The sequence below is a fragment of the Tachypleus tridentatus genome, chromosome 11 (assembly GCF_004210375.1).
Source record: "Tachypleus tridentatus isolate NWPU-2018 chromosome 11, ASM421037v1, whole genome shotgun sequence".
NCBI lineage: Eukaryota > Metazoa > Arthropoda > Merostomata > Xiphosura > Limulidae > Tachypleus > Tachypleus tridentatus.
The window spans coordinates 70,769,148-70,792,696 of record NC_134835.1 but is presented as its reverse complement, the minus strand read 5'-3'; the positions used below and the strand labels follow the sequence as shown (position 1 = coordinate 70,792,696).

At 31.1% G+C, this 23,549-nt stretch overlaps 1 protein-coding gene across 4 annotated transcripts in view; it reads left to right on the top strand.

Moving 5' to 3' along the window:
* LOC143232415 (protein timeless-like) overlaps positions 1-23,549 on the top strand; it is a 75,460-nt gene that overhangs the window by 23,610 nt on the left and 28,301 nt on the right. For 3 of the 4 annotated variants that reach the window (XM_076467860.1, XM_076467861.1, XM_076467857.1), the window contains exons 6-17: positions 491-551; positions 3,106-3,159; positions 8,484-9,295; positions 9,882-9,951; positions 14,594-14,706; positions 15,921-16,037; positions 16,227-16,333; positions 16,777-16,969; positions 18,712-18,774; positions 20,834-20,969; positions 22,073-22,188; positions 22,666-22,840. In XM_076467860.1, the coding sequence (XP_076323975.1) occupies positions 491-551; positions 3,106-3,159; positions 8,484-9,295; positions 9,882-9,951; positions 14,594-14,706; positions 15,921-16,037; positions 16,227-16,333; positions 16,777-16,969; positions 18,712-18,774; positions 20,834-20,969; positions 22,073-22,188; positions 22,666-22,840 (2,017 nt within the window). The remainder of the gene's footprint in view (positions 1-490; positions 552-3,105; positions 3,160-8,483; positions 9,296-9,881; positions 9,952-14,593; positions 14,707-15,920; positions 16,038-16,226; positions 16,334-16,776; positions 16,970-18,711; positions 18,775-20,833; positions 20,970-22,072; positions 22,189-22,665; positions 22,841-23,549) is intronic. The other variant, XM_076467859.1, reaches the window with a different exon arrangement.

Below are 23,549 nucleotides of genomic sequence, written 5' to 3'. Positions count from 1 at the left end.
CATGAAAGTTAAGATTTGTAGTAGTTCATTGTTCTTTTGACATGAGAGTTTGTATTAGAGAAATTTAAAGTTTGTAGACATATTGTACACTTAAAGTTACAAATTTAAAATTCCTGCAAAATATTTAAGATTGTATTTTAATATGCACCACAATTTCTTATTTGCATGGCTTTTGATTTGTAATTCTCTGATTTCTGAAAAATCATAAGGTCAGTAACATATAATCAATGTTGTTGGGTAACTTCAATGTTGCAAAAAACATTTGCCTACCCACATTTAATCTATTGGAATTAGTAAAATTTTGAAGATATAACAAATAAGAAGGCCCAAAGCTTATGTATGTGCTAAAATGTTATTGTTTACATTAGAGTAGTCAGATATTCATAGCCCATTGTATATAATTAGTCCATTTCTTAAGTTTATTAGAAAATGCTTCACTTTTAGGTGAATACTTTGAGAGTGTTTAATACAGATTGAAATTATTTTTTAGGAATTTATTTGTTCAAGGACTGGATGAAGCTCTGTTGTTGCTGGTGAACAACAAACACAAGGTATGGAATTAAAACATTGCTGTGTATTTTATTTCTTCATGCAAATCTGTAAAATAATACTATCTACATGATTGAAAAGCTTTCCAAAGCTATCTTGGTCATTTCATTGAGAATATTGTTTTTATTCTAAACTATAGTATTTTGTTTATTTCGATGTTTTTTATTTATCTTTCCATTTATGTACAATGTATTTGCATTAAGATCTAGGTGGCAAATATAATTTATAATTCAGTGTTTTTCTTATTACATTCTTAACTTTGTTAACATGTATGTCACTAATACTGTTTGTATTTATATTTTCATAATGTAATTTATTAATTTCAGCTTCTTTACACATTTCCCTCATGACCTGTTGACCTTGTTTATTTTTTGTGGGTTTCTTCAGTGTTTGGTTTACACAAAAATTGGAGTTAACTCATTGAGATATATTAAGTAACATTAATAAGGCACATTGTCCTTTCTTTTGAAATCAATGATCTGAACTTCTAAATTAAAATTTATTTATAAGATTGTATTCAGTTTTACAATGTTAGTTATATTAAAGAGACATCAACTGTTCATATCCTTAGAATGAACAACCTCAGAAATTTCTAAAAATGATGTAAAATAACTTCCAATAAAAATACTTTGTATGACAGTGGTTCAAAACGTGTTTGAAAGTATTCATTGGAAACAAAGAAATGTCGACACATGAAACACAACTAAACAAAGTGCTAAAATGAAAAAAAGCCAACACAATTTCAAAAACACTTTATTCCTACCTACGCAAGTTCGACTCACGCATACCACAAGTATATGGTATCCCCAAACCTCATAAACCAGATTGTCCATTATGACCAATAATGTCCTCATATGAATCGTTTAATTATAATCTTGGTAAATACATAGCATGGGCATTCTCCAAATATGTAACATCAGCCAGCACATTTATCAAAGACTTTAAATTTCAAGTCTAATCTTAATCAACTTGATCATAAAGCCTTAATGGCCAGTTTCAATATTATATCCCTCTTTACAGAAGTCCCAACAGCTGAAGCCTGCAAGACAGCCTTAGAACTCTTTATCCGAGACCATAACCCATCAATAGACATTCCCAGCAACCAATTATCAACCCTCGTAGAATTCACCACGATGAAGACAAACTTCATGTTCAACAACTACAACTATATACAAACAAATGGCACATGAAACAACACAAAAATTCAACATACTAAAAAACCAAATAGACACAGCCATAAAATTATGCTCACCAGATAAAATTAACAACGAATTAGACAAAATAAAACAATGCTTCATCAAGATCAATAAGTTTCTGCCACAAACCATAGAAAAAATTATATATACACACTTAGACAAAAAAGCAAAATCAACCAACAAAAGTAAATATCTCTCACGAATCAAAATATCACGAAACCATGTACTGCTGCATACCATATATTCCTGACATCAGCAGAAAAATAACCAACATTTGGCAAAAACTAGTAACAAAATATGACATTCCAGTTAATACCAAATTTGTTCAAAAACCAGGCACAAAACTGAGGTCTATACTATGTAAAAACTACACTGACAAACACCACACCAACATTATTTATAAAATACAAAGTGATAACTGCCACGACTTCTATATTGGAGAAACAAGTAGAAAAATGGAAACCAGATTCAAAGAACCTTAAAAAGTCACCTTCACATGTCTTCGAACACTACAAGTCAAATAAACACAACATAACTATAGAAAACACTCAAATACTAAATAAAGAAACAAACATAAATAAACGCAAAATTAAAGAAGCCTTACGTATACAACAATTCAAGCCCAAAATAAACCAATACAAAAGAACACCTTTATACCTATATTAATAAATATAATCAAACATCTAAGTAAGCACGCCCTCTACATTCCTACACTCAGTTACACAACACCCTTCGAACATATGGTCAGCCATCAGTCAGTTACCTCTTTCTTTCTTTGTGAACCTGTCGATGACCAAAGTAGGTCAAAACATTGTTTGCTCCTCTATATAAAAGTTTTCTCAACCCAAACCAGCTGTTTTTTTACATATTTAGAGAAACGTCTTACTCTTTTAATTAATTTCTACCTATACATGTATAACTTTTGATTCAGCTAAAGAGCTTTATACATGGGTGAGCTTAGGAATATTCTTATTTTCCTAAATTGAATTAGTTTTGCTGAAAAATTATTTACTGTATTATGCACATAACAAGCTTATCCTGCTAATTTATTCCTGATAAGCTTTAAAGTTTTAACCTGTCTGAAGTTTTATACAATGCATAATATTACAGTTGTTTACTTTTCTTCAAACTTTAATTTTATTATTATTTAAATGTCTGCTTCAGTAACTATGTATTCCTAATTTAATATAAATCTGTTTAACTGTTGACATTACAATGTCCTTTAATTTAAATTAAATATTAATATCTGAATATTAACATCTATGATATTTTTGTTGTTTTAATCCACAGTTCCAAAATATAAAAATGCTAATTTCATTTTGTATTATCTTTAAAGTAAGTTTATGATATCCATTTTCAGGAGAAATGGACTTTATCTATTGTACAGCTGATTGCTCTTCTATATAAGGATCAGGTAAATTTCTCTTTTGTATTTTAATGTACAAAGTATGCAAGTTACCACAAGGAACATCATTTAAATCCCAATAGAGGGGTGGCAACGTTTCTTGGTGTTCCAGGGACCAACTGGACACTCTTGGGTTTTTTATTTTTTGACTGCAGCTGCTTTAAACACATTCAGAAATTTTGTGAGATGTGCATTTTTTCAGCACATTTTCATTCATCTGCCAGAGATGCACTGTACTCTGTATGGCAAATCAGCAGTCAGTGGTTTATAAGTGAAAACATAAAAATCAGTCTATATTGGGAGCATTTACTCTGCTTATTTCCTATATTACTTAATAACCATTCAGATAGCTTAAACTACACATTTTATGTATATAATGTTCCCAAAATAAACAAATTATATTAAGCATGAACAGGGAAGCTGTGTCATTTTCCCATACCTAAATGGTTTTCCCTAACTATCACCCTATTTCTTGTTAGATGAGTCTACTAAGTTCCAAAACACACTTACCATCTGTTGACACTATAGCTATTCTTTGACATTGACTTTGTTTGTATAAGCATTGATCTTGTATGCTCCAGTCTTTTACACCTCATTTAAATGCTTTTAGTAACACCTAACTTGCAAATTTCCCCACCCTCGTCGATGTGCCCTCTATCCTGGTACTGTATATAAGAGCATTACTTAAATAATGTAATTGTGTTCTGTTGACAAAATGTTAGTCACAGTTTTCTCTGGCAAAGTGTTACTCGATGTTTGGATTGCTATTTTTATGCTACCTTGTGGATTCAGTTTCAGTATAATTATAATTAAAAAAACAAACTAAAAATACCTAAAATCAGTTGGATGTGATATTTATAGGTATGAATTCCTGTTTTCACCAAGGCACAAAATCTGACCTCTCCTCCTTTGTTATCTAGTGTCTCTCTATGGTCAGGAGGGAGGATCACTTATGGTAGGAGCTGTCCATGTTTTGATCCATTGAGAAATAGAAACCTTCATTTGGCTTGGAGTGTTTTGTCCTGGGCTTCTGAAGTTATCTTTTTTGTTGATCTCAGGGAGATTTTCAATTCTATTTTCAGATTACTTTCTTTACTAAGTCAACTTCTCATGAGTCTGGTTTGGATCAAACTCCTACTTCTTTTCTTCAATTACTCATATGGGTTTGTGAGAGTTTGGGGCTTTTGTTTGTCCACTTTGAGTTTACTACCCCGTTGTTGGTGGAAAAGTTGGGAGAGATCATTTAGTTTCTATTCCTTTACCCGATTTTCCCAGTTCAGACTGGGAGTTTCAATGTTTTATTATGAGACAGAATAGGTAGACCTTGTTCCCTTGTTTGACTGTTTGCCTGTTTTGATTTTATGCCTTTTGGTGGAAGTATATTTTTTGGCTGCTAATATGTTGATGCTATCAGTTGCAGCTGTTGGCATGCTTCTAGAACATTCTCCCCTTAGGCCCTACCATATCCTGATAAATTCTTTCTTTCTGAGTCTGGTAATTAGAAAGGAGGATACATCCATATCTACAATTCTTTTGACATCTAATTCTCACCAATGCAATTGATTGTACTCTGGTAATTTGTTTTGTACTGTCAGGCTTGGAAATGTTTGTGATCTGCTTTACCTTCTTTTGTAGTGATCAACTGGACTCTAAATTCATTGAGATTGTTAAGCATCTCTTGATTTTCCCCATTTCTTTAGAGATGGATTCACTGATATCCATTTTGCATATTTTGTTCTTTACAGATGAGGTATCTTCTAAATTCATGTCATCAGGTTCAGCACATTTTTCTTTTGCTGTCCAGTTCTTTTATTCAGTGGGGAACATTTTATGGATTGGTATTCAAACTTCTCCAAAAGATATTCTCTCACATTATTTACATGATTGGGTAGCTTTCTTCTGGGAGTTTTCTATTACCCTATGGCTGTTTTAACATCTTCTGGATAACAAGGAGGGGGAAGTACTTTTGTCACAATCTTGTCTCTGTTTTCAAGGGTCCCTTAAATCTTGCTTTCACTGGTTTCTTCCCACTTTGTGGTGAGTGCTCCCCAGACAGTGTGCTTCTTTCAACCCTGTTCCACACTAGCAACCCATTTGATTACTCTTACTGCTGGTTACAACAGACTCTGAAAAATTGATGTGTTCTATAAGACCATCTAGGTATTTAAAAGATGGTATTAACATATTATCATGGATAACCACTCATATACTGCCATGAGTAAAACTAAAGGAGATTCTGCCTGTCCCTTCCAATCATCAGATTGATTGAATAAATTGGGATTTGTCTGCTTTTAAAAATTTATCCCTCACACAATATTCTACTTTTGGAGCTAGAGAGTCCTTACTACACTCAGTTTCCAGTCACTGAGGTGGTGGATAAAGGCTTTTCTTCCAGGTTGTTAGAATGGGTTCGTCCACTCTTGGAGAAGAAAGCAAAATTGGGAGCCCTCAAACTTTGGTCCCTGGTTTCTCTTCCCAAATATCAGTCAGAGTGGCATCAGCCTTCATGGGATTCTACTAGTAGTCAAAGGCATGCAATCAATGGAAATAGTGCTTCTCCTAAGTATGGTTTAAAAAAATTTAGTTTTTAAGTATCAACTAAATATGAGATTATGAACTTGCAGTTGATTCATATGGAAGCACTCTACTATACCATACATAATCAGTAATCATTTTGTATGGGCAAAAGCACTATTGGGAAGAATCTGGACTAGAAATTGCAAAATGCTTTTTTTTTTTAATTGATATTAGCTGTTTTCCTACTAGAAAAGACTTTATTTCTAACTAAAAACATTTTTGTTACATAATATAGTCTTTAACACATAAAATGCTTCTTACACAAATAATTTTCTGAATAAAAAAAATTCAAATTCATACTTGTATTTAAAAAAAACAACATATATTGAATGTTACATTGGCTTCCTCTGTGACACAAAGGAAGCTCATCTTACTTCGGAATACATGCAAAATTGGAACTTATTAACAATTTGTTATCTGTGTATTAAATTATTTAAATCATTATAAAATTTAAGTGAAATAAATAATTTATAAATAAGTTAGCATTTTGTAATTACTATTTTATAATTACAATGTACAATAAACAACTTAAATAAGAGAAAAAATAATAATTTATAGTTAATTTTCTTGTGATATTTGGAAACTTATTTTTTTTATGACCTTCACCTCACACTTGTGACTGTTTCTTACCTTTCTAATGTAGCATGATGTGCAGGTACTTTGAGCATTGTATTAAATGATACTGTTATTTTTTGTATTCATAAATTTTTTGTAAAGTGTCACCCTTCAAATTTCAATATGGATTCATAGGAAAAATTGTAACTGTATTATTGAAAGCTTATTACTGAAGGAGTTTGGTATAAAACGTTTTGGTGATAAAGAAAGCATCATCAGAAATGGTAGACAGATGACAGCTCTAAGCCTGACTGGAAGAATTATGCAGTGCATTCAAAAATTCAGTGTAAACCAATATGACAGGATATCTTGGTTAACTGCTTGTCCTAACTTGCAGAAGCTTCTCTGCTGGCCGTGTTTATTATTTTTGTATTCCCCTGTTCTATGAAGATGCTTTCTTTATGGATTGTGCCTGCAATGGCCCCTCTATCTTTTCTATGTGGGATTATAGCTATAGTGTCAGCAGATGGTAAGTATTATTGGAAATACATTTTTGGTTTAAGAAAATGCTATCTTCCTAAACATACTTACCTCTGCTGACACCCTGCCTCCTCACTAAGAGCTGGTGTAAGTCAAAAAAACATTATTGCAGTATTAGCTGGGATATTAAACACTGGAACATGCAAGACCAATGCTTAGATGAGCAAAGCTAGTGTTGAAGAATACCTATAGTGACAGTCAAGATAAATATTAATGTTAACTTTCCTGAAATGATAATCTTTATAAGTGGCACTGATGTTGTGTAACAGTATAAGGATACTCCAGCAAATTAGCTAGTATAACTTTGTACTTATAAAGTGTTGTGTTGAACCTATTGAACTCACTGGTGAAATAGAATGTAAACACTTGTTTTCTAGTTCACATCAAATTTAATTTGTTGCCACTGTTATCATTCTTCAGTTTTATGAAATGTAATTTTATTATTCTTGATATCCTCCTGTATAAATTGTTGTTAAAGAATGAATGATTAGTTGATCATATGGTTAAAATTGTAGTTGAGATCCAGTGTTTAGGCAAAGTCAGTGAAGTATATTTTGTTATGTAGAACTGTATACCAAATTTTCACATGTTAGTATCAACTGATAAATGTGTCACCTTTCAGTTATGTGAAATAATAGTCAATAGTTTATATCTGTAAATTATACTATTGTACTTCACAGTTGGAAAAAGTGTAGTTGATTTAAAAGCAATCAGTTTAAAACTTGGTTAAGTTTTTGTTGCTTAGGAAATTTTATTGATGAAATGGTTGTAATTTATGTTTAACAACTTTTTTGACAAATCATGATTTAGTGCATTATTAAGTGATTTTTATTTTCACAAATCATGATTTAGTGCATTATTAAGTGATTTTTATTTTGGCAAATCATGATTTAGTGCATTATTAAGTGACTTTTATTTTGACAAATCATGATTTAGTGCATTATTAAGTGATTTATATTTACCTGTGTTGCCTAACACATTTATTTTTCAATCTGCATTTTACAAATTTATAATTATTAAACTTAAAATAATATTTTAATTCAGACAAGTCATTATGTTTGCAAAAACTCTTCACTAGATTGTAGATAGAAATAAATTTTGATAACAAGTACACATGATAAACAAAAAATAACTAATTAATAATTAGACATATATACATATAAGCCCAATGAAATTTTGTATATGCTTATTTTAAAAATAAAATATAATGAGAGGGTTATTTTAATTAAAATTTAAATAGATTATTAATTTAAATCATAAAATATGACTTTTTTAATTATTTTAGATTACCTAATTGTCTTAGTCAGTAAATGTAATGTAAAATAATGTACCTCAACCAGTAACTGTAATGTAAAATAAAGTACCTCAACCAGTAACTGTAACATAAAATAAAGTACCTCATACTGATTAACAGATTGCATATTTACCATTTACAATAATTTCAGCTCCCTCTGATCAAGCAAGTTCATTGAAAAGAAATGTTATCCAGTGGAACAGATTCTTATGTTTTTACTAGGTGTAGGTTCATTTTCTACATGCAGTGTTATAATCTGTCATTTGAAAATTTGTGTGCAAATGAAATTTAATCCACCTGTTGTAATACTTCAAAATTAATGCCATTCATTATTTATGCTCTTCTTTTTTTGTTGTTTTTCCTAAAGCACATTTCCAAAATTCAACAACTCCTTACATTAGTGTCATCAGGATCAGAGAGTTCAGGGGAGGAAACAGAAAGTGATACTTCAAAGCATTCCTCAGTCACTCTGAGCAGTGAATCATCTAATAAAAAATCTAGTCATAGTCACAGTAGCGACTCTGGTTTTATACAAACTTCTGATGCTTGTGCTACTGAAAGCTGCACTTCATCACCCACCAGCAAAAACAGTTTGTACAAGTGGGAATCTTGTAGTTTTTATGATGAAGAAACAAATAAGTCAAGTGGAAGTGAGCAGCAAAACTTGAAAAATGGTGTTGATCATGCAGAAAATTCGTTGGCAGAATGCACAGCTGTGTTGTTACCAACTTATTCTTCAAAGGAAGAACAAATTGAAAATACAGACAGCTCTTCATCAGGCTTCTCTAATGGCCGTTCATCCTCTGATGATGAAAACAAGAAACAAATGCCACAGAATATTCAAGTAAATGATCATCGTCGAGAAGCACATCCAAAGGCAACTGCTAAACACAGAAGTGTACACTCTTCCCTAAAAGAAGCAGAGAGTGATTCCAGTAATGAGGATGAATCTGTCGTCAAGTCAAAGCAGCGTAGTCACCCACCTGTTGGAAGAAAAGGAAAAAGTAACAATCCAAGTTATGGAGTAAAATGCTCTCCTTCTGTATGCTTTGAAGCTGCTCTTGCAGCGGCTGCAGCTAAGGGCAAAAGTTCTCTGAGGGATTTAGTCTGGGACAAAAGAAAAGATGTGCGAATCCTACATGATATATCAACTCATAGTCCTTCGGACGATGACATCAGGTTTGAAATACTTTGTTATAATATGTACTTCTTAGTCAAAAATGTTATTTCTTAATTTCTGTTGAATATGTAAAGTAAGATTGTACTTTTTTAAGAGGTGAAATTAGTCATTTCTATAAACAAAATTGTGAGATTTTACTTTTTGAATGGATTAAGAAGTTGTATTTCATTTTGGAACTTGATTCAAAGCAACCTGTAACTCCTTTTTTTTATCTGTTACAAATCATTATGCAACATTACAGTGTATTATAAAAACTAATGAACAAAATGTCTCTTTAGTTCTGTGATTGATGAAATGTGTAAAATGAATACAAAAGTAAAAAAGGATAATTTGTTGTACACTAGAAATAGCTTATCTGTAAATGAAATTAAAGTTAGATATTTTTAGTAATTAAATGTTTAGTAATATCTGTGCTCTGAAATGTAATAAGTACATGTATATGTAGCAACTGTTTCAACATTTTTTGATATTCTACATACCAATATTTCATTTGAAAAAGTAATATTTCCTTTTGTGATTCAGTGCTCATAAGCAGTTAAACACATTGACTGACTAGATGCTAAATATGCTATTTTTCTGTTTCAGTAACCTCATGAAAGACTTCACAATAAGTTTTCTTCATAGTGGATTCAACATTTTGATAACAGACCTGATGGTAAATCTTCTCATTATTGTAACATAATCAGAAAGATACATTATATATCAAAGTTTCTGTAGTTAACTACTTGCAGTACACACTCATTTTACATGTTTCTGAATTGAATGATTTAAGATGGATATTCTATTCATTTTAAAACAAACTAAAGATAAAACTGTAATGAAAGACAGTTAAAAGTTTTTAAATATGTAACAGTTGAAACTGTACAGATATAGCAAAAAATACTTGTGATCTTGTTAGGTTTTCAGGGATGAAGAAATGCTACTCAGTTACATTGGTTTAATAGCTCTTCTAAGCTATAAACTAGTCAAAAAATTGTATAATTTAAGTGTATGTGTTTGACAAATGGAAAGAAAGCGCCTGTATATTTCATTCACCACCTGGAACAGAAACACAATGGGACATCTTGTGATGAAAGTTGATTTGTACCATTTGAACTGTACTGTAACTACTGAGCAACTACAAAGTAACTTGCATAGGTTTGCTAGTAACTGGCCTAAACTTATAATGTTGAATTGTTGTAACGCATTTATTAAGAATATCGTTATATGTTTTCAAAATAACACTTACACTGATATCTCAAGTATATTCAAGCACTTTAACAAAATATTGTTTTAACATTGTTTTTGCACTTAACCTTTTTTTAAATGATTAGGTAAAAATTAGTGAATGTAGCAATAACAAATTAGTTTATTTCTTCTTTAATTTTAGCTACTCCCAGAAACACATTTACACAGTGGTACATGTAGGCCTAAGCTTATGAATGATAGTCACAAAGACAGAATAAAGATGATTACTAATGTGCTGATTTTGTCATTTACATTGTCACGTCCATCTGCCACAGTGAAAGTAGGTTATCTTAACTGTAAGATATGGCCATACTTTCCCAACCCTTTTGGATGTTTCCAGTGTCAGCAGTTCGATCACTCAAAGACATCGTGTCATGGTTCTATAACATATGCTCATTCTGGTAGCAAAGACCATGACACTTACAAGTGCAAAATGGAACCATACTGTATCAACTGTAGTGGTTCAGACCCCTCTTACTCTAGTTTTTGCCCTAAGTGCAGGAGGAGAAAGAGTTGCAATGCTTGAAGACTGTGAAGAATATATCCTACCAAAAGGCTCAGAAGTTATTGTTCCCCCCACTCTATCTCGGATATGTACTGATGCACTCCAGTCCACTTTCACAGTGGAAGTGCAGACAGATCTCTCCATGCCTTCACCAGAGTCATTTTCAATCATCTGAAAAATCTTTTAGCTTTCATGGTTAAAAGAGTTGACAAGTATACATCTACTCCCACCTCTATCCCCACAACTCCTTCTGGTAGCTGCCTAGCTCCACTTCCTTTGGCTTCCAGTTTCGGTGTTTCCTTGGGTCCATCCTCTTTTGTAGCCCTAAGATGTAAAATGATTATTCTTTCATGCCCTCAGTCACTGGAATATTTGTCTGCAGACAAGGATCTGCATAATCAACCCAGGGCAAGATAAATGGAGGTTGATAGACTTCTGTCCAATAAAGAAAAAAAAACATGATTGAAAACAGAAGGGGTACCTGCTCCATTCTCCCCCACATAAATAAAAATGGCCACTTTGATACAGTAGAACAGTTGGGATTTTCGTTCGAATATAGATGACATTAAGAATTTGTTTCTTATCATCCTGTAGATAGTGGACAGAGGCTGGACATGCCATTAGTAGATTATTTCTGCAAAGTCAGAGTTGTCTGCACAGAAGGTGAGACAATGAGTACCCACAGGTTAAGAATTAAAATTCATGGACCAATACACCATTCAGGATAGAAAGATTTCTGAGGTAATACAGAGCTGTATGATGGGTTGCTGTGAGTATATGTCACCCTGGACCAGGGACCAACTACTGAGGTCAAATAAATCATACTTTCAATTTTCAATGCAATTGCAAGAGAGGGCATGGATCAATTTTTGAAACCTTCACAGCAGGCAGGTCACTGTTTGGAATAGATGAATCCAAGAGCAGACTGTGCCTAATTTTGAGTTTAAGTGGTCTGTCTCTCAACACAGTTAACCATTTGGATGATATGAGGTAGTTAGTCATATGCTCATGGCTTATGACAGCAGATACTTTATGATGAAGAAATACTTGCTTACTGTGGCTGTCTTTATTAAAGTGCCTTTGCCTTTGTATCACAGGAGGATCACCATCCAGCTAAACAATGTTTTGCTGTAATTGTTAGTGAAGTTTTAAAAAATATACAGGTGTTTATAGCATGTTGAGTAATGTTGTTGGAAGAATATGACTTTGTCATAGTTCATTGCCTGAAGTGTGGGTGGACTATTTCAACACACAATGTGGCATTGTCCATTCATGTAATATCCTATTCGTAGAAACCATATTGGAGTTGAAACCATGACCATCTCAAACATAGTGAAAACCAGCCATGATATAAACAACTTCATTGAAAGATGGATGCTGAATTTAACACTTTAGGAGCTCCAAGATAAGCAACTGAAGGGCCTTGACCTAGCAAAGTTTTTACTCCTTGATATCTAACAAGGTTAAGACTGGCCAGTATTAGTAGAGGAATTTAGCACAGATGCGCATAACCTGTAACAGTGTTACCAGCTCACAAGGTGTGGCTCTCTAATAGTACTGCAATTAGAAGTTCCCAGAGTTTCTTGGCAAAATATATTCTGGAGTTCACAGAAGACAAAGACCAAGACATAACTTGCACTTGTACTAACATTTGATAGTGACTTTTCTGGCCACAGGTAAGTCAAGATATTTCAACACTGGTAAATAGCCTTTGATATTGCAGGTCTATTCCTAGAGACTGCAAAAAGTCACTATAACATACTCATGATCAATACTATTTCTCAAGATGGGCCAAAACCTATCCACTTATTGATATGGTAGCATAGATCACTATGAATGTATTAACTGAGAACTGGATAACATGATTCAGAGTACTAGAAAAAATCCATATCAACTATTTGCTGGGTTATGTAAAGTGTTGGGTGTGATGAAGACCCATACTGCACTGTATGACCCCAGTGCACAAGTATGTATACAGAATTTCCATTTTGTTTACTTGACAATAAAGATCATTGTAATTCTTGTTACATTTGTATAGTCATTAGACATACACTCTATAAATACTCAGTTATCTATCAGAAACACTTTCCTTATTTCCAAAATGAATCTATAATTACTTGCAGATCCATCCATTGGAATCTTGTTGGAAAATGAGCAGTTTTTACCTATATATACCACAAGCTAAGAGTTAATATTGACAATCTGTATATCAAAACATACATATTTAATTAGGTCCAACATGGCCAGGTAGTTAAGGCACTCGACTCATAATCTGACGGCCGTGAGTTTGAATCCCTGTCACACCAAATATGCTCGCCTATTTAGATGTGGAATTATTATAATGTGATGGTCAATCCCACTATTCGTTGGTAAAAAGAGTTGGCAGTGGGTGGTGATGACTAACTGCCTTTCCTCTAGTCTTACACTGCTAAATTAGGGACGGCTAGCATAGATAGCCTTCGTGTAACTTTGTGCAAAATTCAAAAAAAGAAACAAACATTTGATTAAATGCCAAGACCAGTTTTCTGTATTTATAAACACTTATTTTGTAAGAAAGCATACATGTAATTGCTTCTGTTGACTTTGTTAAAATATATTTATTTTAAAATATAATGAATCACTAGAAATTGGTAAGCAACTGTATTGCATAAACTTCATAATTTATGTTATAATGCTATTTTTATGACATCACATATTAGTTATTTTTCAATTAAATTTGATAAAAATTAGTATTAAACAACATTTATTTGATTCATGAACTAAACTAAGAATAAGGTGTAGGCTAACTTCTCTTTTTCACATAAAAAAATTACATTGGAAATACATTATGTTTGTACCACAAGATTTATGCCTTACAAATTATTTTTGGTCTGAATAAAGATATATAAATAGTTCTATATGTTACTGCTTAAAGTTTATTAGCATTAAATATCTCAGTCATTTGGATGATGACAAGTAAGAGGATTGTATAAAACCACCAAAAGTTAAAAGAATTGAAAAGAAACACATCAAACTTACAAAAAAGAAAGGAACTATTGTACTAAAGAGAAATATAAAAGAAACTAAATTAAAGTATTTGAATATTTGAAATAATCATAAATGTTCTAGTTAAGCTATGATCTATATACAGCAGCTGCAATAGAAATGTAATTTATATAGGAGTACTTAAGAGGAAGTTGGTACTGTTCAATATCAATATTTATTGGATAATGGCAATAAAATGCCTCACATTTTTCATACGTTGAATTTAGAGAAGAACAACTTTATCTGAAGAGCTGAATATTTAAATCCCCCAACTATAATTCAATTGCTGTTTTAAAACTGAAATATGTTGTTTATAGAATACAGTAATAATTATTAAAATAGTTTAACATATAAGGTTTATGAGAAATTTGTTTTCAAGTTTAAAATTATACTTCATGATCTAGTAAAGTAACACATATCTTTTTATGACAAAGTTAGGCATGTGACTCTATAGACATTATAAGATATTTTATACTTTTTATGTTAAAATAATTTATGTTCAATTTTCTAATCATGTTGTGTTTCTTCTTGTTATATTTAGAAAGTGCTGTTGAAACAGGATGGACCTGTTCTAGATAAGTCTCACTTTCTGTGGCTTCTTACCTACTTTCTTCGTCTAGCCACAACCCTAAGTCTTGGACTACATCACATCAGGTCAGCATAGAAATGATAGTAATGAAAACCTTAAAAGTATATCATTAGTCAAAACATAGTAACTGTAAAAATGATGAAATGTGAAATGAACAAGTGGTAATTTTAAATTTAGAATTTTAAACCATTGTGTCAGTTTTTCAAATAATGGTAAGTAGTCACACTTTGTGCAAACAAACTTCTGTTTTATCAGTAAATTACAATTCTGTAGGAGTAGGGCACTGTGCATTGCTTCATCAAAATTGAATTGAAATTGTTAATTATAGTATATCAACATACCAAATACAAATATGTTTCTTCTAGTGCAAAAGAAAGTAAATTTCAGTACCATTTAAAATAAATTAAAAAACTGAAGATTTTTTTAGTTTTAACAAAATATTCATGAAATAAACTTATAAAACTGTTATGACTTTATATTAATATTGTATCACTGAAATTATAAGGCAGATTACAATCATTTTTACAGATTAGTTATTTTTAGTAATAGGAAATCATGGCTTTCATCAAACTTTACTTCCTATGGATTATGCTGTTTCCATGAGTGTGTTATTCAAAGTTATATATTAAGCAGATAGATTAGCAGAATGGCTTAAGTACCAGCCTTGTTGGTAGAATGATGAATTATTATTATTACACATAAATAGGACTGGCATGGCCATGTGATTAGGGTGCTCAACTCATAATCTGAGGATGATGGGTTAGAATTCCTGTTACACAAACATGCTCACCCTTTCAGCCATGGGGGCATTGTTATTTGATGATTAATCTCACTGTTCATTGGTAAAAGAGTAGTCCAAGAGTTGAGAGTGGTTGGTAATCACTATCTGTCTTTCCTCAAGTCTTACATTGGTAAATTAGGGATGGCTAGTACAGATGACCATAATTCAGCTTTGTGCGAAAATTCAAAACAAATAAACATATAAACTGAGATGTGGACAGACGTAGCTAATAGTCGGTTTAAGTGATACAGAAATAATGTACTAATTTGGAAATTTGTGATGTACTTTCTAGTGTCAAAGTCATTTTACATCATCTGAGAATTTACCTCTTGATTTGTTACCATAATCTATGCTGAAAGATTTATTTATGTATGCATCTTTTTCCAAAAGGTATGAAAATAAATTATATTTCAGTGCAGTTTGATTTAGAAAATCTTAAATATTTTAAGATATCTCTCATTTTTAATCAGATATTTATAATTTTTATAACAATTTCAGTTCCATTTTGTCTGTGGATGTCATTGGTTATTTGGCTTTTGAAGGTGTATCAATGTGTGAAGAATTGCAGCTTCTCTGTGGAACACAAAAAATGGAGCTCAGGCCTCTGTTAAGACGGTAACTTTGCTGAAATTACACATGATGTTATTTCTTTGACACTGTATAAAGAATATGGAAATGTGATTTTCAAATTTTATGTAATAGCTTAGTTGAAATAAATTTTAAAGTATTATGACAATGCAATAATTAAAAAAATTTAATAAAACTGATGAAATTAAACAAAAGATGTTCATTTGGATTCTTCAGCATGCACCTGCTTGTTACTGCCTTACGGGAAATGATAGCGACAATTGACAGTTACTGTCGGAAGCCTATTCCTCGACGAGAGAAACTTGTTTTTCAAAAATTGAAAGGTGAGTTTGATTTTTTTTAATTTTTATATTTTTCCAACTTTAAAAGAAAGTACTGGATTGTATTTATACGAGTTAACATAAGTTTTTTTTGACATTTGTATCGAAATGAGGAAATAAAAAAACATTAGTTTAATCTCAAAAATAAACCTCAGAATATTACACTTTGATTGTGAAAACTACTTAGTATTTTCCTGGTATCAAAAGAAAATTATCTTAGTTTCTATAATTAATTTATAGTGCTTAATCAACTATTTTAGCATTAAAAGTACGTGTGCTGTAGCTTTTGTTGATTTACAGATGATATATAATAAAGTTTGCAATGCTAAAGATGGTCTTGAAAAGCTGCTCTGTATTTCTTCATACATATATTGCAAACAAAAAGCAGTGCAGCTTTACTGTAACTGATGTCTTAATGCATAATAAAACAAGCTTTATTTTTGCAGGACAACTCGTAAAGATGAATGACCTACGTCAACTTTTACTCCTTATGATTCGAAACTACAGTCCGTTTATTCACACCAAGCAATATTTAGTTGATGTTGTCACAACCAATCACACCCTTCTTGTACTATTAGAAAGAGCTGTTAATGACGAAGAAATTCAAGCAGATTTTGATCTTCTTGGTCATTTGCAACAGTAAGTAAAATTTACACCAGAGTCAACTTTACATTTTGGAACAAAGTTGTTAAATTAAATTAATACATCAATTTCATCCTATCATTGAATAAACATTAGGATTTCAACTGTTGTATCTAATGTACCTGTTATATAACAATATAGACTTTAGCAAAACAGTATGTTTCCCTTATATAATAGATATCTCACTGAATGATATAATATTGGAGAAAGTAAGTAAATATACAACACTGTGTAAAATAAAATAAAGTTTACATCTACTGTTGTGTAAAATAAAATAAAGTTTCAGTTCAACTTTTCCTCGCTTGTTAGTTTAAAAAAATGCCAACTTTCATCATTACAGAAAGTCACTCTAAACTGAACCCCCTTACTGACATCACATGCACTCCAGAAAATTGGAGTGGTCATTATAAAGTAAACTGAATGTGTTTCTCTCACTCAGTTAGACTGAAGTGTCAAAACTTGTTTTCATACAAACTTCTTGTTTCAGCAGTATTGGATGGAAATGTAATTTAGTAGTGAAGATGTTTCATGATCATTTTGAAAGGTTTTTAGTAACACATGAGTCAAGTAAAAAAAAGGAAGCACGATTACTGTTTTGAGCATTATAATTAACAGTAACTTAGAAAATAATTTATTTATCTGAAAAAACTGACAATTTGTTATTTCTTACAATATTACTTACCTTAATAAATGAAGCATTTATTGCACATTTTCTGAGCACCAAGATGATGAAGACCTTGCTTTTGGTAAACCCACCTTGAGTGGCATGAGGAATGTAATGTCTACAGTGATCATTTCATGTGCAAGACTCATTTGAAGAACAAAAGACAACTGATAAAAGAAATGTAAAAAGCTCTTAAATCGTGTGACATATTTAAAATCAGAGCAATCAGGGCAACACACCGATGGGCCCATCATATTGCAGGTCTCCAAAGTAATATAAAAAACTTACATTTCTATACCAATAACTGATCAGTATTGGTAGGCTTCTTAAGAAAATTGCACTGAGTAGTTTGATGTGTTAAAAATGCTTTTCTCTCAACCATCTTCCCACTGTCAAGAAGAGTTAAAGCATCAACAATTATGTTTGTGGCACAGTGATAATGATAAAGCCTGAAAAACATTCATTTAAGCTCAAGCTAAGTGTTGCACATAAGGCATGACTCAGCTGAGGCAGGGGATGCAAGAATTGCACAGAATAAAACCTGCACTATTTATAGGTAATGAGCTTCCAAAATTTAAGACATAAAATGGAATGGCCTATGTAGCAAGACCAATCTCACATGCACATAATTTTGGTGCTTGTGTAATCTTATTGCTGGCACAGGAACGTAAAACATAGCAATGCTGATCATTTACAGTAAAGATAATACACTACTCTGTATAGATTAACATGCAGGAGAGGCTCAACCTAAAGTAATCTCTATATAAGCTATAATTAAATGCAATATGGAAGTAATCTTTAGCTTGAATGTGATACACAGAGTCATTCATCTAAGAATGCAGCTACAAGTCCAAATGGTATAATAATCTCCACCTTAAGAAGCTTACACAAACCAACTTTATTATTATTTAAAATAATAATATTTTATGGTCCAAGAAATGTAAGAATAACTCAATTTTTTAGTTAATATGGTTTAACATTTGTAATTAAAGGAACATTATTAATACAATAAGATTATGGACATTTTGTTATGTTCACTAGTACTATGAATGAAGTATGTTTTGTAATCTTTTAGATTTTCTACTGTTAAAGTAATGGAACAGTATGGAAGAGTGTTAGAAGATTTCAGAACAAATAGGTGAGTATTTAATAACAACTTATGTTTTATGTTTTCAGTTTATTTACAGGATAGTTTTACATCAAAGGCATATCATATAACTAAGTAATGCTTAGTATGTAGAAATGAGCCAAGAAAAAATGCTGCATTCAGTCTATTACTAATCTATGACACTTACAAATAACTGTTAAATATGAGTTATAGCAATGTTTGAGCATCTAATTGTCATTATCAAGTACTTAACAGCTTGTGTAACAGTATGTTTGTCATATTCTTCTACCACACATATTTTTTTGGAGTAGTTAATAATATGGAAACCTACCTACTACTTAGCATTTATTATTTCCATATTTCATAAATAAGCTACATTTCAGGTCACTAGATGGCAGTGAAAAATGTTCATATATAACGACAGTTTCTGACTTTTCATTACTCAAATATTATATCTGTCAAAACAGTATTCGTAGAACTAACTAAGGAAAGAAAGAATAATTGAAATTAATATTCAAAGTATTTATACAACTGGCTGATGTGTGTTCATATTATTGGTGTCTGAGTTTAAAAACACCAGTTTGTTAATTATCAAAACAATACATTATACAGTCATCTACTTTTCTTCAAATACTCAGTGGGTCCAAGCTTGGCAGCTGTGTGTGTATGCTTTGCCTTCGATCTGCATGATGTTTTTCCTGTTAATTGATATAACTATGGTACGTACTCATGTCAGTTGTGTGCACATGCAGTAAGATGGGGTGAAGTTGGAAGGTGTGGGTTTTGTACATTTCTCTTTAATATTGGTCCATAACTCATGGGTACTTGTACCATGCTGAAGGAACCATTTCAACTTACCTTGTCCCCACTGTAATATAAAATTAGAGAAACTAATAAAATTAATATGTATTACCATTGAATTATGAAAATAGACCAATATTCTCTTATCAACCTATCTCAATTAAATTGTTTTAAGAGAGAGAACAAACAAGAAATAAAAAATGTTAAAAATAAAAAGAATTAAGTATGATGTACGGATGACAATGTGAAAAAATACAGAAACAAGGGAGAGAGGACTAAACCAGACCATGCAAAAATCCCTAACTAAGTAGCCAGTAAGTACTTAGTCAATCTAACAAGCTTATTTCTAGCATTATTCAGTTTAAATGCTTTTATTCAAACCTGAGTTGATGCAACTGACAGGAATTCAACACTTAGTTGAAAATTAAAGTTATTCTTGATAAAATTTGACTAGTTATATAGTGACTTTGTATGTGTTTTCATATTCATCCTTACCTTGTTTTTGGGCTTTTAGCATCACCATTTATAGAGCATATTTAATTATTGTAAAATTTATTTTTTATTGTTTGTATATAAATAACAAATCTGTTTTTTATGAAAAGGGGTTATTATCAGAAATATTGAGTGGCCTATGTGAACAAAGCCTAAATATAAATGGATAGAATTTTATAAAATTTTCTCTTGGAAATTTCTTCCTCTAGCATGCTGTATGTATAAAATTATATTAAAATCTGATGATCTCCATCATATTAAAATGAATGAGAAGCAGGCTATTATTTTAAGTTTTTATATTCGTTTATGTGATGTGAATGTTTACTTTATATCCACAACTGTTCTCTCTGTTTATCTCTATGAATATATCTATCTAACTGAAAATAGAATTGATTTTTTTTCCTAAAGAAAAAATGAAGTTCTTTAAATTGAGACTGCAGTCTTACCAGCTTAAAGTATAATTAATCTTATTTCTCATCTCGGTGGTTGTGAGATAATCCAACATTGTTGTCAGTAATAGAAACTAATTAATCTAAATGGTTAAATAAGCACTAAAAATACTTTGATTCCTACAATAGTTAGCTTGTTTGCAATTAAGCATAAAGCTACACAATGGGCTATCTGTGCTCTGCCCAACACAGGTATCAAAACCCAGTTTCTAGTAGTGTGAGTCTACAGACATTTCACTGTGCCACTGGGGTGACTGATAGTTAGCTTGCTCAGTCTTGAGTTTATCTATGTTTGTATGGACATGTATAATAAAATTATAAACATTGTGAATTTACTTTTCTTTTAGTGAATATGTTAATGACTGTGTCTTTACAATGATGCATCACGTTGCTGGTGACTTGAATTCTCCTGAATCACTTTTCCATCCTATAATTCTGAAAACCTTCTCACAAATCATAGAAGAAGATTGGAACATTTCTGAGGTTAGAATGCTTACATTTGGTGTTAAATAAACAAAATATTGAGAATATTTCTTGCTAGTGTAAGTATTATGTAACCAATGAGTGGTGTACATGTAATGCTTATTCAAATAGAAAATCACTGAAAAAATATAATTACTGTAGATTAACTATTTCTGTAAAAGCACAGTATGAATTCTATAGATATTGTAATTCTTATGAATTTATAGTTTATCAGATATGGTATTTGAATGACGATATTCTGTTCTTGAGCTATGTTTGCTTGTGGTCTTTGTATTAATGTAGTTGTATACATTTTCTTGTAACAATGTGTTTACCATATTTTCAAAATTAATTCATTAATCATTGTCCTAAACTTTTATTTACATTGGTAAGCATAATACCTTTGTATATGTATATTTTTGTTAAACAAGGAATTAGCAAATGAATTAGACAAGATTTGTAGAATTTTATTTAATAAAAATTGCTAATTTATTTCATTAAGCTGGAATTTATTCATTAATATAATAGTGTACATTAACCAATAATGAGTTTACTAGTTGTTATATTCTGTGAAGAAATATCTTAAATAAGGTTATTTATTATAAGCATTATTGTATGAGAGAAAAAAGTATTATATTTATGTATATATACACACACAGTAAAATTTAACAAAAATTACAAGGAAAACCATGTTATATTTATTGTATTTTTTACAAGCAAAAGTTGGGACACTACATGCAATATACTGAATAAACCATCACAGTTATAAAATTAACAATTATTTTAATACTTTAACTAGTCTAATATAGGTTACTTAAATAGTCCTTCAAGAATATTTTGTTGTAAACGAATCTTCTTTTAATATTAGCATGTTGAAATACTACACTTAAAGTCTTTATAGAAGAAGTGTTTAGAGCAGTCATGAAATGTTAAACAAGACTGTCAAACAAGGAAATCTTTATGCTAATATATTAACAGAAGTAATTCAGACAATGTTCTCTACACAGTTATGAAGTCTCTGTAAAAGAAAAAGGTCCAGATTTTTAAATATTTTATGAAATGTGCTGTTTTAACTCTCAGCAGTATTTCAGTTTTTGATTGAAAAACATTTTATTCACATTTAGTACCAAAATGACCTGATGAGCTATGTCATGAATAAGTTTGTTCGAACTGCTCAGCGTACTCCACAGACCTGTGTACATTCTCTTTTTGGTCACGATATCAATACTAGAGATCAAAGGTAATTGAGTTTCTAAGTAGAGTATTTACTTTATTAAAACTTGTATTATTTCACAGTATTTTAAAATGTTTGAACTGTTATAAGAATAATTAATCTCAATAAATATTCATACCACATTGAAATGAAAAATTTTAACTCAGTACAAGAGCAACAGTCAAGAGTTGCCCAAGTGCATACTTTAGATTCAAGTACATGTTGATGCATGTATGTATATATGTATGTACAAGAAATCAGTTCTCTTGGTTATTTATAGAGAAAGTAGTATGATTGAAAAGGGTTCACACATGAGAAAAGAAAAACAAAGTTGTGATAATTATTCTGTAATTTAGAATTTTTTCCTATTTTTGTTTATAATTTAAACTTATCAATTTTTAAGAATACTTAACTGTCTAAAGATATTTATATTTTGGTTTCAGTGGGTGTGCTTATTTAATGATTTTGGATTTCCATTGTGATCTTTTAGTGATTTTTTTTCAGTAGTAGTGGAGATGAAAGTGATGAAAGCAGCAAATCTTCTGACTGCAGTCAAAGCAATGATGCTAACTCTTTGTACTGGTATTACTTACAATTTGAAAATGACCCAGACCCTATAGGAAGTATTGTGGAACATTGTGCTGACAAGGATAAGAATTTTCCATGCAGTAGAGAACAGGTCAGCATTTTTGTTTTTGAATTTCAGTTGTTTCCCTCATTAAAAAATAATAAACATACATCAGTGAAACTGTTCCTTTTACTTCAAAACATTTTCATGTTAATAATTTATAAGATATTTCATCTCTACATTTTTCCCTACAGAATGTTGTAAACAATAGTTGAAGAACTGTTATCAAAATATTTGATAGAAAAATAAAAAGTCATAATTTATAAGATATTTCATCTCTACATTTTTCCCTACAGAATTTTGTAAACAATAGTTGAAGAACTGTTATCAAAATATTTGATAGACAAATAAAAAGTCAGTCTTTGGAGTCATTGTGGTGGTTAGTAGCCTGTACAATTACTTCACTCTGACTAGCTACTAAATTCCTTATTACTATTACTAGAAACTAATTACTAATCAGTTTGTATCCTACATTTGGCTACTAATCTGCTGCTACTTTCAGGGAAGTCCTAAGAACAGCTGTTTAACTCTCTCAATATGGATTTGGTCAATTTGGTTGACCATGTGACCTCTTTGTACTTGTTAAGTCTTTTTTTATATTTGATACTTCAAATATTCAGTATAGTGTGTACATCTTCACAAACCTTGGCAATCTTTCAGTTAGTATTGTATGTCTTTTACATACAAAAAATCATATTTTTAGTGAAGCATTTTTAATAAAATAAAGATTTGTCCATGAATATATTGAATAGTTCATGTG